This window comes from Paramacrobiotus metropolitanus, unplaced genomic scaffold (assembly GCF_019649055.1).
Source record: "Paramacrobiotus metropolitanus isolate TYO unplaced genomic scaffold, Prichtersi_v1.0 Parri_scaffold0000107, whole genome shotgun sequence".
Classification (NCBI taxonomy): Eukaryota; Metazoa; Tardigrada; class Eutardigrada; order Parachela; family Macrobiotidae; genus Paramacrobiotus; species Paramacrobiotus metropolitanus.
Genome location: NW_026570327.1, coordinates 382,803 through 397,149, shown reverse-complemented (window position 1 = coordinate 397,149; position 14,347 = coordinate 382,803). Strand labels below are relative to the sequence as shown.

General features: G+C 41.0%; 4 protein-coding genes across 7 annotated transcripts; 2 read left to right on the top strand and 2 right to left on the bottom strand.

Annotated features, from left to right (window-relative positions):
• Positions 1–225: 225 nt before the first annotated feature.
• Positions 226–3,260, top strand: LOC129597583 (uncharacterized). The gene is made up of 5 exons (XM_055495197.1): positions 226–650; positions 1,295–1,624; positions 1,850–2,089; positions 2,663–2,756; positions 2,810–3,260. The coding sequence occupies exons 1-5, from the start codon at positions 356–358 to the stop codon at positions 3,048–3,050; spliced, it is 1,200 nt and encodes a 399-aa protein (XP_055351172.1). The 5' UTR covers positions 226–355; the 3' UTR covers positions 3,051–3,260.
• Positions 3,261–3,364: 104 nt separating this feature from the next.
• On the bottom strand, positions 3,365–8,509 carry LOC129597582 (beta-alanine transporter-like). Its single transcript, XM_055495196.1, has 3 exons — positions 7,897–8,509; positions 4,065–5,451; positions 3,365–3,868 (listed from the first exon to the last, which is right to left on the bottom strand). The coding sequence occupies exons 1-3, from the start codon at positions 8,128–8,130 to the stop codon at positions 3,780–3,782; spliced, it is 1,710 nt and encodes a 569-aa protein (XP_055351171.1). The 5' UTR covers positions 8,131–8,509; the 3' UTR covers positions 3,365–3,779.
• Positions 7,735–11,178, top strand: LOC129597584 (uncharacterized). Of its 4 annotated transcripts, none has more exons than XM_055495198.1 (8): positions 7,735–8,619; positions 8,889–8,940; positions 9,175–9,367; positions 9,734–9,866; positions 9,954–9,994; positions 10,166–10,287; positions 10,420–10,573; positions 10,694–11,178. In XM_055495198.1, the coding sequence occupies exons 1-8, from the start codon at positions 8,578–8,580 to the stop codon at positions 10,947–10,949; spliced, it is 993 nt and encodes a 330-aa protein (XP_055351173.1). In that variant the 5' UTR covers positions 7,735–8,577; the 3' UTR covers positions 10,950–11,178. The 4 variants fall into 4 exon arrangements, with proteins under 4 accessions (XP_055351173.1, XP_055351174.1, XP_055351175.1 ...); XM_055495200.1 differs by having other exon boundaries at positions 7,742–8,629; XM_055495201.1 differs by lacking the exon at positions 7,735–8,619 and adding an exon at positions 8,678–8,747.
• A 174-nt stretch (positions 11,179–11,352) lies between these two features.
• Positions 11,353–14,283, bottom strand: LOC129597605 (fanconi-associated nuclease 1-like). The gene is made up of 4 exons (XM_055495230.1): positions 14,189–14,283; positions 13,416–14,125; positions 12,231–13,093; positions 11,353–12,086 (listed from the first exon to the last, which is right to left on the bottom strand). Exons 2-4 carry the CDS (start codon positions 13,973–13,975, stop codon positions 11,479–11,481), a joined length of 2,031 nt encoding a protein of 676 aa, XP_055351205.1. The 5' UTR covers positions 13,976–14,125; positions 14,189–14,283; the 3' UTR covers positions 11,353–11,478.
• Positions 14,284–14,347: the final 64 nt, after the last annotated feature.

The following is a 14,347-nucleotide window of genomic DNA, read 5'->3' as shown; positions in this document are numbered from 1 at the left end:
AGAGCTTCAGGCGTCAGACTTACTACTCAAGCCAAAATACTGCACACGTCGCTACCCTGTTCGCAAAGGTGGAGTTTCAAAGACGCCATCTCTGATTTGTTAGCAGCACTATCACAGCCAATAGAAAGCATTCGTGTGGTAAAAACGGAATTTCAATTGGCACGTGTAAATGCATGCTGTTGTGGTGCACACCGTGTCTGCGACATCTCGAAATCGTGGAGCTTCTGCTAACTGCTCCTGTAGTGCTCTACAGGAAAGTTATGCCGAAGAACCCATTCAAATCCAACAATTGTTGAGAAGTTTTGCTTTCAAAGTTGTTTTTATTAGAAAACCTAACAAAAATATTATTTTAAAAATGGGTAAACGCGGTCCGCGTTCTAAGATGACGGATGATCGGATTGAGCGAGTAAAAGAATTATATCGGGATGGCATCGCCCATCGCACCATTGCAAAGGAACTGGGAATCTCTGAAACCAATATTCGGCGCATTATCAGTATACACGGTATTCCGAAACGTGAGCGGAAATTAGCGACTTTGTTGTCTCCACAGCAGGAAGATGGACTGGTCAAGTTTTTGTTATCACTGGGCCCCTTCCGAGGGAAATATCGCACGCTCAGGACACTGATGGAAGAATTTGCTAATGAAAATGGTAAATCATCGTAAATGCTTATGTTTCGGGTTGTTAATATTCCGTTAATGTGGAAAAAACGGTTTCAAATGAAAATCATAAAAGCTGAGGCATAACATAACGCAATTTTAAGAAATGTCCATTTTGTTAACGGTAAATTATGAGGGAAGTTACAAGTATGGTAAACCTGTCTAGCCAGTTGTTATTACACCCTCTACGATTAGGGATAAGTTTTTTTTAATTATCGGCTAACGACGGCTATCCTTTAAGCGTGTTTTGTTTACGCATGTTGGTGTTAACGGGATGTGCAGGCAACATTCCGTTATGGAGGTAGGATGAACTTGATTCCAAACAAATTTTAACACAGACCGTTGCAACATTAGCCTCCTTACGGACTGATCATATTCAGAGTTTACATGTACTTAAACAGTAAAATGCACACATGTATAATGACTGTTCAGTAGACAGTAAATCTGTGAATATTTATATTAGTATATTACTGTACATATTTGTGAATTGGGAGGTGAATGTTCTTAAAATATAAATATGACTATTTTGATTTGGCCTCGTTATTAGATTAAACTAGATTTCCGGAATTTTTTTAAAATTTAAAAGTGGATGGTTAAAAACGAATAAATGCTAAAGCTGTCGTTCTGAATTTGCAGGTATGCGCTGTACATTTACGTATTCCTGGCGCGATGGCTTTGTGCGACGCCACCGTCATCGTCTCCCTTCGCACATCATCAAGCTTCTCAGTCCGAAAGTGCAACGCGAAGACGACGTTGACTCGGATCTGGACATCCTGGACACTGGCGGGGGCACACGCATGACATTGTTGGAAGATGGAACGTACATTAAGGAGCCCAGCGTTTGGAAGCAGAAGCCGAAATTAAATACGCAAGAGCGCGCCATCAAAGAGACCCGGAAGGCGTTTGTCCGGGGCGGACTAACCAAGGAAGAGGCCAATGAGCTTCTCATTCGATTGCGAGTTCCAGGTGGGCGTTTTTATGACGGTCTAGAATAATAATTACTGAATGCATACAGATAGTATCTTTTTTCACACTTACAATAACTTTTGCATTATTTGTATGGACTTCGTGTAGTACAAATTATTCGACGTCGCTAACTTGAAGTAAACCGTTGCTTTTGCAATCTGGATGATTTGCATCGCATGCTGATATTTTTTTACTTTCTTGTAAACATGCTTGTTTTATGGATAGGAATTACTGAGCAGATGATCCCTTCGCCGGCACAAGTTTCTGCCGATGTGGTAGCTGCGGCCTTGAACAATATTTTTGGTGAGACATCCAGTGAACCCGTGGCTACCTCTTCCACCCAGGAAACGACGCCGGAAGTGACCACTATTACAGTCACGCTTCCAATCCTTCCCAAGCCAAAGAAAGCGCCTGTCAATAGGAAAACGCCGATGAAGAAGACCCCCTTTCAGCTTGAAATCCTTGGTATGTGCATTAAAAAATGGCTAAGCCGGCTTGCTGCAGTGTACACATACTGGTCAGAAGCAGTTATAACGTATGCGATGAATGAGCGATTACCGCTACTCAACGGTATTCTTATTTTTTCTGTGCCCCGAAAACGGGCAGCGTCCGCCCATTGAACATTCGAATCCGAAAGGATTGTCTTGTAGAACACAGGCGCGTTAGAAAAGTCTGTTAATGAGAAATTTCTATATTTGCCTTTTCGCAGGACAATTGGGTTTTCGTCGGATGTTTTTTCGAAATACGAGCCGGCATTACTTTTTTTAACTCAGTCTTTATTTATTACCGAACTTATTTGGTGTTTTAAGTATCCGAACATTCGATTTAAAATTATTGGACGAGAATTTTGGATGGGACCAAATATAAAAATGCCTTGTTGTTCGATCATTGCTAACGTGATTACCGCGCAGGTGCTCACTACCCTTGGTACCCTAGAGATTCACAGCGTTTTTTCGTTTTTTCGTTCAGTTGTGCAATGCGCAAAACTGGTGTTGGTTTTATATAACGGATTTGAGTAGTTCATTGTATTTGTTTTAGATAAAGCCTTCCAGAAAAGTACAACGTGTGGTGATAAACGAGCCAAACGCCTGGCGCGGATACTGGGGCTCACTCCGGCTCAGGTTATTTATTGGTGAGTGAAAGTCATATCTGTCATCGCATTCCCTCACGTCAGACTGCATTTAGGTTCCACAATACGGCGCGTCACAAACGGAAGATGAGCACCCAGGGTATTATGCAGGATGCATCACAAGACGTGGTTCAGGAAGATGAAATTGTCGAAGCCGACGGCGATGACGCCATGCTGGGGGAAGGGGAGGTGCTGGGTGAAGGGGAGGGCGAAGCAGTACTAGAAGGTGCAGAGGGCGATGCCGTGGAAGAGGTGGATCAGGAAATGCAGGCGGAGGGAGAGACTGTGGAAGCTTAACTGTTCCATACCCGAAGGCGTTTACAGTGTTCACTTGTGTTGTAGCTGCCGTTACTCCGTATTCTCTACCCGATTTAAGCTTTTGATTTCTGTTTTCATCGTTTCATGTTTTGAGTGTAAATTACATCGACAGAGCTGCTCTATAATTTATTAAGCATGTTGAAATGATACTGTATTCGTTGGGCATAAGTAAATATCCGATGGCGGAAGCTTTGGGCAGCACAAATGCGAAACGATAACAATACAATGACAATAATGGGTAAGTTTAACCAGTGCAACTCCAAATTTCATAGGTAACTGGCACTAAAAGTCTGCGAGCATCGCACACAAAGTTTTGATTACAAGTACAGTAATAAAAAGCAAGTTCATATCACCCTGTTATTTTTTATCCGATGCTTCACCTCTAACAAAGCTGCTGTTAGCCACAAAATTCCAGAAAGTAAACTTTGTGCCAATGAATGAAAAATTTTCGTGCAGGGATACAAATCTTGCTAACAATAAGTCCAGCCACTTTACACTGACAGCACAATCCTTATAACTATGTGATGAAGGTGATCGAAAACTAAAACTCTAAAAGAAAAACTGAGAAACCAACAACCACAGAATATCTGTAGAATAAAGATATCGAAACCAGGAGTATAATACAAATAACGAGTAACACTAACGAAACTCATTCTAATCAGACACAGGCAGACCGCATCATCACAATCCTTATTAATGCACTTTGCTTCATTTCAGGTGCACAAAAAGTTCCCTCACAGATTGAACCACAGTGAAATCTTCAAAATCATCCAACGTTTCCGGAAGCGGTTTATCAACTGTCAAAACACAAACAAACAAATTTTATTCAATCAGTTTTCGTTTTCATGCGCCTCATTTGACTCATTGTCAGCTGCGCAATTCAAGTTTATTTAGCATTAATGTCTGTTGCATACTGCACTACATCCTTTGACCGTTATGAACGAAACTGAAAACGAACAAGAAATACAACACAAACAGAATGCATCGATGTACCTGTCTCTGGAATGAAAAACACAATAAAACTGGCCAAAATCGTAATTCCTCCAAACCAAGCCATGGGTGTGGCCAACGCATTCCCGACAAACAAGTAAACGATGGTCGGCCCCAAATTCGACACAATCCCCGAAACGCCATTCGTCAAGCTAATTCCCTCACCCCGCACAACCGTGGGAAAATTCTCGCACGACACAAGTTCCTCCACCGTGTATGAACTCACAGCGAACATCCGCGCCATCAAAAACAACACCAGGGTTGCGAAATAATAATCTTCCGTTTGGGGGAACAATAACGTTGCCAAACAAGCCAAGCCTCCCAAAACGAAATCCAACAACAAAGTCAATCGTCTTCCCAACTTATCGGCCACTAACTGTGTCAACAACGCGGCGGGCAAATCCACTAAACTCGTCAGGAAGACATTCAAGTACGGATTGGTTCCCAATTGTGGTGCATAAAATCCAAGACCACCATAACATACCGCGACGACTCCGCTCAAATACATTAAGACAAATAAGCGACGTCGCAATTTCGGGCAGATCAACAGATGCTTGAACGAGTACGACTTCTCCTTGGCTTTCACGTCGCGCGTGGACAGACTTTCAAATAGATGGCACAACTTCTCCCGGCATTCTACCTCGAAATTCACGCGGTTCCACTTTGCTGCGCGTCGGAAGTACAGCTCCACTTTCCGAAAACGTCTCTGGCTCAACAAAAACCGCGGAGATTCCGGCATCACCCACCAAAACCCAAACAAGCTCGCCACGGGCAAACTACAGCTCAGAATAATCATTCGCCAATCCCTCAGGAAGAAGGATAATCCGCAGCACGCGCAAGCGCCCAATGCATATGCAAAACTTAACATCACCGCAAATTTGGTGCGATAATCAGGACTGAGAATCTCCAAACCCAGTGTGTACAACGTCTGGTAAGTTGGGTACACGGCAATGCTGTGCACCGAAGCCAACACAACAAATATCCAGTACGAAGGGGACAAAGACACCGCTATGCCACTGACAATTTCTACGGCCAGAAAGCCGAAATATGTGGACTTCCGGCCATAATGGTCACTACACCAGCCGCCCAGTGGTGCGGCTAGTGTTCCCACGACGGATGTGATGATGTACATCAATGTGGCCAGGAAATCATGGGAACACACCAAATCCCATTCGGTTACGATGGTGCTGTAGTAGTAGGTCTTATCATAGTCCCAACCACTTGCACAAGGCGCTATCGGCACACTGGTCCGGTCAACAGAATCTGACGCATTCGCCATAGCTATGGAGTGGACGGTGCACTGCTGGTCCCCATTCGCGGTTAAATTGAAGTCCGATACGTTATCTCCAGAACGACACCAGAATTTGTCTGGTGACGCGATGATAAAAAGCTGTAAATTAAAAAGATATTAATTAAGTAATGAAAGGATTCAAACTGCATGAGTTCATGGTGCAACAAAACGATAATTACTTAATTATTCTTTGTGCATATCCATAGCACATTTCGCATAACGATGTTAAGTGCTTACAAGTTACAATTACATATAAGAATTAGTAAACCTACGCACGTTCTTTCTACCTGTAAACTACTGTGTATGTACTTTGTCCATGCAAAAAAAGAAGTGCAAATTGATAAACGAATTAAAATATCTATATAACTGATTTCATTAATTTTACCATGCACGAGAAAAGACGCAGAACTGCTTACGCAGACGCAGAAGTGATAACTTAAAAATAATTAATATATAAATTCTGTCCAGTTTTCTTCTAAATTTACAATACACCATTTTACCTCTACGTACACCGTACACTGTTAAACCATCGAAATGATTTGATCTTTTATTAGGTATACTAGGATATTAGGATATTTCACCAACGACGCAGAGGTAAATGTATATGTGAATATTGTGAATATTGTATATGTGAATATTGTATATGTGAATACTGTGAGTAAGTAATGTAAAATTGCGTACTGTAAATTTGCGTTTTCAATTACACTTCATATTCCGAAAAAACAATCGAATTCTTGAACGCGAACAAATTTAATACGCATTCTTATTGCTTTCCGCATTTCAACTTGACTGTTTCATTGCAATCGAGTTGTTAATTTTAGGCTCTCTGGGCTCTGATGACCACACTAAAATTTGCAACACACATCTTCAGGAGCATCCGCTGTCAAATCTCATTCCCAATGTATTCTTTCAACTTTTGCAGATACGTAAATGTCACTGAAAGTAACCAGTAAATGTCAAGGACAGCATGCAATTTCCACAAGGAAAGTGAACTGCCAGATGGCTTTGAGTACTCAAGATCAGGAAATGATACAAGTTTTTTAGCCCATTAATTCTTCGACCACCAGTGCGTTTATTTAAAAACGACATTACATAATCATAACTGTCGGCATGGGTTGCGTGGCTAGACAACCATTAAAATTTAAACGGCACTCCACACCACGTGTACTGGCATGACCGACAGAAACATCTGCAGAAAAACTCGAAACTTCCGACCTAATCGCTTCGGGTAACTACCGTCGGATGTTTATCTCAAAATAATATTCCAGCCGGCTTACGCTGTACGTAAAACGCTCTGAAAAGTGAAAAATAATGATAACGAATTCCTGCTTTTAAAGAGCCAACAGCCGTGTAATAATTTACTAAACTTCCAAGGCTACTACCAGGTAATGAAAATTTAACAATATTGAAGTTGACAGTCAAGGTGTAAGTACAGTAATCCCGGCCAGCTTATTTTTGCCTGGGCATATGATTTGGTATTTTTTTGTTGAATCTGCGTTTGTCCGATGTTTACAGTATTTCCAACATATAAAGTATAAACCAAATTAACCTGACTGTTGGAAATACAGATACATGCAAGCACACATGAAACGTAAAAGACAGTATTTGTAAGTAAGACTATTATGGGGAACGACCGATACCTGTGTACTACACACAAAAAATACCTGATTTCTTCATAAAGACGACACAAGGAGGATAATAATCTTATCTTATTGTGTCCCGTTTTAGGTTTGGTTTACAATTTAAAGTGACCTTCGAGTGTTGCACACGTACAAATCACACACGCTTGACAAGTCAAAACGTGTGCCGCTAAGCAAAGTCAGCAAATCTCATACTTTCCACGCATTAATCGTCATTATTATTAAAACATCCGATGAGTTGGAAAAAATGTCACGGTCGATGAAAAAAATTCACTTATGCAAAGATTGATTTTCATCGTGCAAATCTGCTCCAGGTCCCGTACTGAATGCAACATTGCATTTTTGCACATTCGATTACCTTTCGCATGAATTTTAGCATGCAAATATAACATAATGACGTTATGTCCTTTTCCCGTAAACAGAAAACTTTCAACGATACCGAAAACGCTAAATAACAAATACACATAGTAATAACGCAAAGCTTACTATTAAACAGCTTTTGAAATTCAATAATAAATACTAAAATTTATTAGTGATTTTTTCCATAATTATTGTAATATATATGTTTATTTTATCGGTTTCAGCAATTACGCTGACTGGGAGTGACTGCGAGTGGTTACGTAATTAATTACATAAGAAATTCCTAAAGTTGGAAATTTTTCAAAACTCCCTTGACGGAATAAAAAGATTGACAAATCATTTATTATAATAATGATCCAAATAATTTTGATTCACTAAGGATTTTATATTTTTTCGGCTGCTTTTTTGGTAGCTACATGTTCATGTCGATTCAAGTCATTGAACCATAAGGAATTTACTGTTTTGCACGCGATATTTGGTTTTATACAATTTTATTGCAGTTTAGTGCATTTTCCAGAATTCAGATTCAATCACGCACGCTCACCCAGAATCCATTGGAAAACGCGTAAGCGAATATGGAAGGAAGCAGAACAACGAGAATAACAAACTGTTGATATCTTCCAAATTTTCCGACAGCCACAAGTAGCTCATCAAACTGCGCTCCAAAGTCGCTGCTTTTCTCCTCTGACAGCGTTTCCGTTCCATCGTTCACGTAACATGGCAGAAGTTCTTTCTTCCCGGCAGACCCACTCTTTTCACAATCTGCATCGCTGGACATGCTGCTGCAACTGGGAATGACGCGAAATTCGTCCAAGAATACCACATGCCAGTCAGGAATGGCGACGAAGTGCAATCAAAGAACATGCAAATGAAATCAGTAATTATTGGATAACCAACTGCAATCAACAACACGATAGCACGCGAGCAAATTTGGACTTTGCTCGGAATACGTTTCGATTCTCTGGTTGGAGTAGGTTGCTGACTGAGTGCACTCACAATCAGAATACTGAGACGGATATGTTGGGCCATTCAGAAAAGCCGACAGAAATAGTGAGGTACTTATATAAAATTCCGCTGGTTTCCGAAGAACTGGTTATGAATTATTATAGTTGATGCGAAGACGTGCCGCCGCTGTATTGTACTACAGTACGAACGGGACAGTCAGCTGTGAGCTACCCAAGTTATATGCAGTGGCAGCCAGCCATGCTTGCAGACTTGTTTTCGGATGACTCAGGCACACTGGTGGCTGGTATTAAAAACATTCACGGTACGAGTATGTAAGTACAAATTCCCGATTTTAGTTTTTTTAATCCGCAATCCGCAATATCAATTTGGCGTAAATTTTGCTTCCAATAGTCTAAAAGATGGCATTTTGAAACGTACTACCTGTTTACAGTATGTGCATGATCATGCCTGATTTCAAATTCTAAGTCTCTGTGCTCTGCTAAATATCGCAGTATAACGCATCTTAAAGCAGACCTACTCATACTATAATTCGTTTTTAATCGTGTAAATGAGTAAATCTATTATTTTCAGATAGCTTCACAAATATCTAAAGATATCATGGATAAACGAGTTTTTCTTGCCGGTACAGTATACAGACCTGTGCAAATGGAAAAAAATTGTATTGTTTTAGCTGGAGACTTGAAAAAATCAGCAACGCCGATGCATATTTTTTTAAAATTTTGTTTAAGTGACTCAAAGAAATAGAGGGTTAGGTAAGAGTATCTAATCACTGACACCTTGCTGCCGGCACAAAACGGATTTTTTCTCTGCATCCAGACGTTTTGGTTTTTCAGTAAATCAGCGGTTTGAACTGCAGGAGGATACCAGTTAGCGGACGACACAGCATCCCGAAATGTTTATGAAACTGACCTTAGAAACAATGGATGGTGCTGTTTTGCAACACTGCCGTGTCAGTACACGATTAACGCGGCTAGTGTATGTACGAACAACGCATTGCACATCGTTTCCGGTCACGGCGTAAATGGGGAATTCGAAGGACATGCCCACAGGTGCGGGTAAATATTAAACAGAACCTTTATAGAAAAGTGTATGATCAAACCTGTATGATAGACCTTATTATCGTTTTTCCTATCGTATATTTATACGAGTATTTATATAAGTATTTGAAACTAGGAACACTCGTATGGATAGCGGAGATACGTCACCCACACAAAATTATATTTTTCGATTGTGTTTTGAACTTTTGATAGAGTGTGAAATGACATAGTGAATAATCAACCTACAGCAACGCGTGGACTGTGTGAAATGACCGGTCCGTAAAATGTATTGCGGTCTTAACTCGCAAATTTTTCGAAATGTGAAACCATGGGACTGATGGAAAATGTACGTAAGTGTGTATTATAATTTCTTTCTAGGCTTGATGTTGCAAAAGGAACTTGGCAAACCTGTAGTGGAATAATCGACGCACCAGTTTTCGTGGATGAATGCATAATTCTGGATCGCGACAGCACGCGGGAGCGGATAATGCTCGTTTACGATGCGAAACAGGTGAGCCCTTTAATTAAGTATTACTAAAAGCATCATCACTGCGCCGAAGTCTTTGAATAAAATATTTACTCGGCAAATTTATTGTAGAATATCAGTGAGTTATATGCAGGCGGCACTCCTTACCAGAGGTAAGCTCATGATCAAATTAAACGATGAAAAGAGTATTTTGTCTACCGCATCAACCGCATTATGTAGAACTTACTTTGTCGAGAAGATAACGCGTAGCACTTACGTTCTACAGGGTAATAGTTGCATATTGAACAACCGCATATGTATTTTAAGTTATCTCGGTTTTTTAGCCATTTTGCTATCTTGGACTGGGACAGTGGAGTGTTCAACACGATAAGTCGGCTATCGGGCATATCTGAAGTTGGGATGTGCAGTTCCGAAGGCTCACTCGTGTTAGGCGGGGGTGTTGATGGTATTGTACTGTAATATATGATACTGGCTGTTAAGTGCATATATTCTGGCTGTTATGGTCATAATACAAATCAGAATTTTGTGATATGAAAAGCAGATTAAATGTTTTTTTACTCGGGTAATCTTCTTGCAGCAAACGGAACGGCATTACCCAGCGTCCATGTCGGGTCCGTTATAGATGAACGTCTAACTTTACAACCGGCTCGTGCAATGGCTGTGCCGCGAGGTCATCATCGTTTTGTTTCCCCTTCCAACGGCAAAGTTGTTGCTGTTGGTGGGACCTTCAGGTTAGCATTGTCATATCATCCCATCGTGTAAAATTTCAGTTTGTTATATTTCAGATATTACAAGCTGACTTGCAGTATTGATATTTGTAATATTTGGGTGTTTTGTAATACATATTTCAGATTCGGTGGCCGGCATTCGTACTCTTCTTGCGAAATGTACGATCTGCATCGCGATATTTGGACATTTCTGCCGCCGTTATCCACAGGTCGCAGGAATTTCGCGGCCACTTCTCGAGATGGATGTGTTTTTGTTGCTGGAGGATTTAACGGATCGGATGGTATTCGGTTTGACTCTGAGATGCTCGATTTGAGAATGCCAAAGTGGATTAAAGGACCGGATGTGCCTCCTGTATTGTGGAATTATACTATCGCGTAATCTGCAATTCCGAAATCGTCACTTCTCCAAACAAATCGCTGTGTTCGATTTTTTATGAACTTTTGTCGCTTTATCTCGTTTATTACTTATCCAATGCTTGCCGATGTTTTGTTTTTGTTGTATTATCGTGTAACGGGTATAAGGAACTTGTTGCAGCAGTGAAAGCGTGCTACATTTGGTTTTTTTGCAGTATTATTAATATTATATTATATGATTTTATCCAACTGCAGCAGCCAATTCCTGTATTAATTTTTAATGGAGGTATATAAACAGTTATTGTTAAAACTTGTATAAACCACAAGATTGTTTGACTCTTCTGCTCGCTCGTAATATCGGGACAGTGTTGTTCTGGCAGTTCTGCAGTGCGGAAATGGATTTTTGCCACAATTCCAATTTACTGTCATTAATAATACTTCTTACTGCTGTAACACAAATAAATTTACACTACACAGGGCGCCAGCATCGATCTTAAATAAAAACACCAACATTCCACATTGCATGCAACGTTTTCTAAAGGAAAACACCAAAATCACTCGATTACAATACAATCGTCCTCATCCTCGCTAAGTGTAGCAATCAGCGCAGATTTTCTTTTAGCACCTGTTGCTCTCACATGGCATACCTCAACGGGAACATCTATACTTAACAAAAAGTCTATCCAAAGAATCTGCTTAAAAGACAGCCGATCGTTTGGTCCTTTGACTTCGACAAATTTCACAAGCTTGTCCTCCGGATTCCATATAGTCAAATCGGGAAAGCCAGCTCGGACAGCACCATAATCACTGGCAAATCTCTGGCAGATTTCTGCCAGTTGATTCGGGCGAAAGCACTGCACAAAAGAGATCAAGCAATCCAAGGAAGCCAAGATGTCCCACTGAACAACGGACTGTATTTCATGGTGCTTATGCCAAATTTCAGAGATCGAAGTTATCACATTCTCCAGAGAACTACTGCTAATCGATTCGTGCCGCCTTTGAATGTTTGCTTGTCGAGATGTAAAAAAGCTAGGACATCCTAAATCCAGAGGCGATACTTGGAATTTGGAGCGAAAAACGTTCGGGATTCCCTCAGCGTAAATAACATCCCAAAAGAGGAGGCCGTATAGGCTAGCAATAATTGATCCTTCCACATGAACACCTGTTTTAAAATGCGAATAAGATCAGAAATGAACTATCAATTATTTACAAAATCCCAAGAACTTGTTGTTGCGATGTCACTAATTTATGTAAATACGAAATTAACCACCGAATCCCTACATCGCCCATTATTTGCTAAACTGACCTTCAGGATAACCGTTTTTTCGATAATGAGATAACGCTAATTCCTCCACCGACCCAACAACAACCCCATCCTCTGCTCCGATGAAAACTGATTTGCCCATTTTATTCTCCGTGGCACACCTTTTTCCACAGACAATACTGGCGGGAGCATGTTTGTATAAAAATCGCTCTGCCATTTCCGTAATCTGGTCTTTATTCACAACGTCCTCGGCGTTTTTGGAAGTTCGCTTCAAACGCCCAAACAACTCCAGTTTCTGATAAGGCCTAACATCGACATCTTCGATTCCTTTCAGCAACAATCCCGCCGCGGGAGCGAAATTTTTGTCCGCTCTCGGCATAAGAATACTCAATCGATTATACCAACTGCCACGATGGTGCGGAACATAAATCCTTTGCTCCAACAACTGTTGATAACCGTGGATGGCGTCGCGTATTTTACCCATTCTTTCCAGACATTCCAATCCTTTTTCCATAACTTTCGTGTAATAATATCCCGGTCGAAATTTCCGTAGGTACCGCGGCAAACCGATCACTTCGTCACTGATTTCTTTCTCCTTTACAATACTTTCCCATAGCGGAAGTGTTTTCTCGTAGATTAACTGACCACCCATAAAATTCCTCTCCATCCATGCGAGTTCTATTTCCTCGAGACACTGTTGAGCGACATCCAGCATTGTAAACTGTTCAAATGAGCGGAAGAGTGGAGCATCCGTCTGGATAACAAAATCCGGATATTTCGTGTTTGTAAGTTTTAACTGGAGCAAACCAAAGATGGGATTGTCCGCCATAATATTCGTGTAACCAGCGGTCAATCGGAAGAATAAGAAAATGCGGTTAAATAACGATCTCCGCGTTTCTTCAACTCTGCAACAGAAAATAAATTCAATTATTAAATCACTCAACTTCTTATCACTCACGCACATGACTCAAAATCAGAATAAACGACAACAACAAAATGTAACCCCGATATTTCACACTGCACGCATTTATAATTTATTTATTAAAGCACGCAGCATTGCTTACTGCACTTATACTCGTACTAAAACACGCGTACGTCGCGCTAAGCAAAAAAATAGTAAAAATTAATAAATATTGCTAATGTTATACGCCGCTACCAATTCCTGTCATGTTTCATAAAATCTAGCAAAATTTTTGAAAAAAAACCAAGCACAGCGAATAAAGTTACCTGTACACTTTACCAAGAATGGACACAGCTTTTTGACGGATAATTTCAGCTAACGGCTGTCCAAAAGGAGTTCTCTGCTGACGACACTTTGCCAGGATAGAAGTCAGCAATTCCTTCTTAGAGTTCGTTCCATTGCCCACCCGGAAGATCTTACAGAGCTCCCTCAGCTGCGGCAGACTCAGCATTACCAGTGTTGCATCCAGCAGTGTACCACACAGTTCATCATCCAGAAAACCAGCTTCCGCGAGTGCGTTCAAGAGATCGCTTACAGCATCTTGCCCGCCAAATTCCTCGTCGTATTTAATCCTGTTCCGCGGGAGAAACGCATACTTCCGCAGATATAAACGTACGTAGAGTTTTTGCGCATTCAGTGGCAAGGCATCGAAGCAAGCAATGGTGCTCAGACGGGATGATTGCTCCGCGGAAAATAGATGCTGGAACTCCGCATCACTGCATACCGTCTTGACAATCCAGTTGAAATTCTGCAGGTAGTACGGCAGCTGGATGTCCAACATAGCGCAGTCTTCCTGAGTTGAAGTGACTTCGTTCTCGGTCTCCATAATAAAATAGGCAGTAAACTAGAAAGCCGTAATGTTTACACAGTAGCAGCTACTGTGTAGCTACTTAATATCCGTTAAATTCATCGTTCCTCAGGATAAAACATGAATCTCCATTAAATCAGCTCCATCAGCCTCAGCCTCCACCAATGCCTGTAGCAGCGTAAAATGTACTTATGCAGTTGCACCTACTCCTGCAGGATACTTAGTACTTACCCTAGTTTGTGCAGCTGCGACTAGTAGCAAAATCTTGTCACTGTTGTCAGAAATGTAAAAACTGAGAACACTTCCCGCTCTATTTGCAGTTCAAAGCCTCAAACGGCATCTGGAAGTGGCAGCGCACCAGTGCCCGTTGTAGTTTGCCCGGGTGACAGT

Coding starts and splice junctions, on each gene's coding strand:
- LOC129597583 (XM_055495197.1), top strand. CDS start 356: ATGGGTAAACGCGGTCCGCGTTCTAAGATGACGGATGATCGGATTGAG. Junction 1,625..1,849: donor CATTCGATTGCGAGTTCCAG/GTGGGCGTTTTT, acceptor TTTTATGGATAG/GAATTACTGAGCAGATGATC. Junction 2,090..2,662: donor CTTTCAGCTTGAAATCCTTG/GTATGTGCATTA, acceptor TATTTGTTTTAG/ATAAAGCCTTCCAGAAAAGT.
- LOC129597605 (XM_055495230.1), bottom strand. CDS start 13,975: ATGGAGACCGAGAACGAAGTCACTTCAACTCAGGAAGACTGCGCTATG. Junction 13,094..13,415: donor ATTCTTGGTAAAGTGTACAG/GTAACTTTATTC, acceptor TTTCTGTTGCAG/AGTTGAAGAAACGCGGAGAT. Junction 12,087..12,230: donor AAAAAACGGTTATCCTGAAG/GTCAGTTTAGCA, acceptor ATTTTAAAACAG/GTGTTCATGTGGAAGGATCA.
- LOC129597582 (XM_055495196.1), bottom strand. CDS start 8,130: ATGTCCAGCGATGCAGATTGTGAAAAGAGTGGGTCTGCCGGGAAGAAA. Junction 5,452..7,896: donor CGTTTTCCAATGGATTCTGG/GTGAGCGTGCGT, acceptor TTTAATTTACAG/CTTTTTATCATCGCGTCACC. Junction 3,869..4,064: donor GTTTTTCATTCCAGAGACAG/GTACATCGATGC, acceptor GTGTTTTGACAG/TTGATAAACCGCTTCCGGAA.
- LOC129597584 (XM_055495198.1), top strand. CDS start 8,578: ATGACTCAGGCACACTGGTGGCTGGTATTAAAAACATTCACG. Junction 10,288..10,419: donor GTTAGGCGGGGGTGTTGATG/GTATTGTACTGT, acceptor ATCTTCTTGCAG/CAAACGGAACGGCATTACCC. Junction 10,574..10,693: donor GCTGTTGGTGGGACCTTCAG/GTTAGCATTGTC, acceptor TACATATTTCAG/ATTCGGTGGCCGGCATTCGT.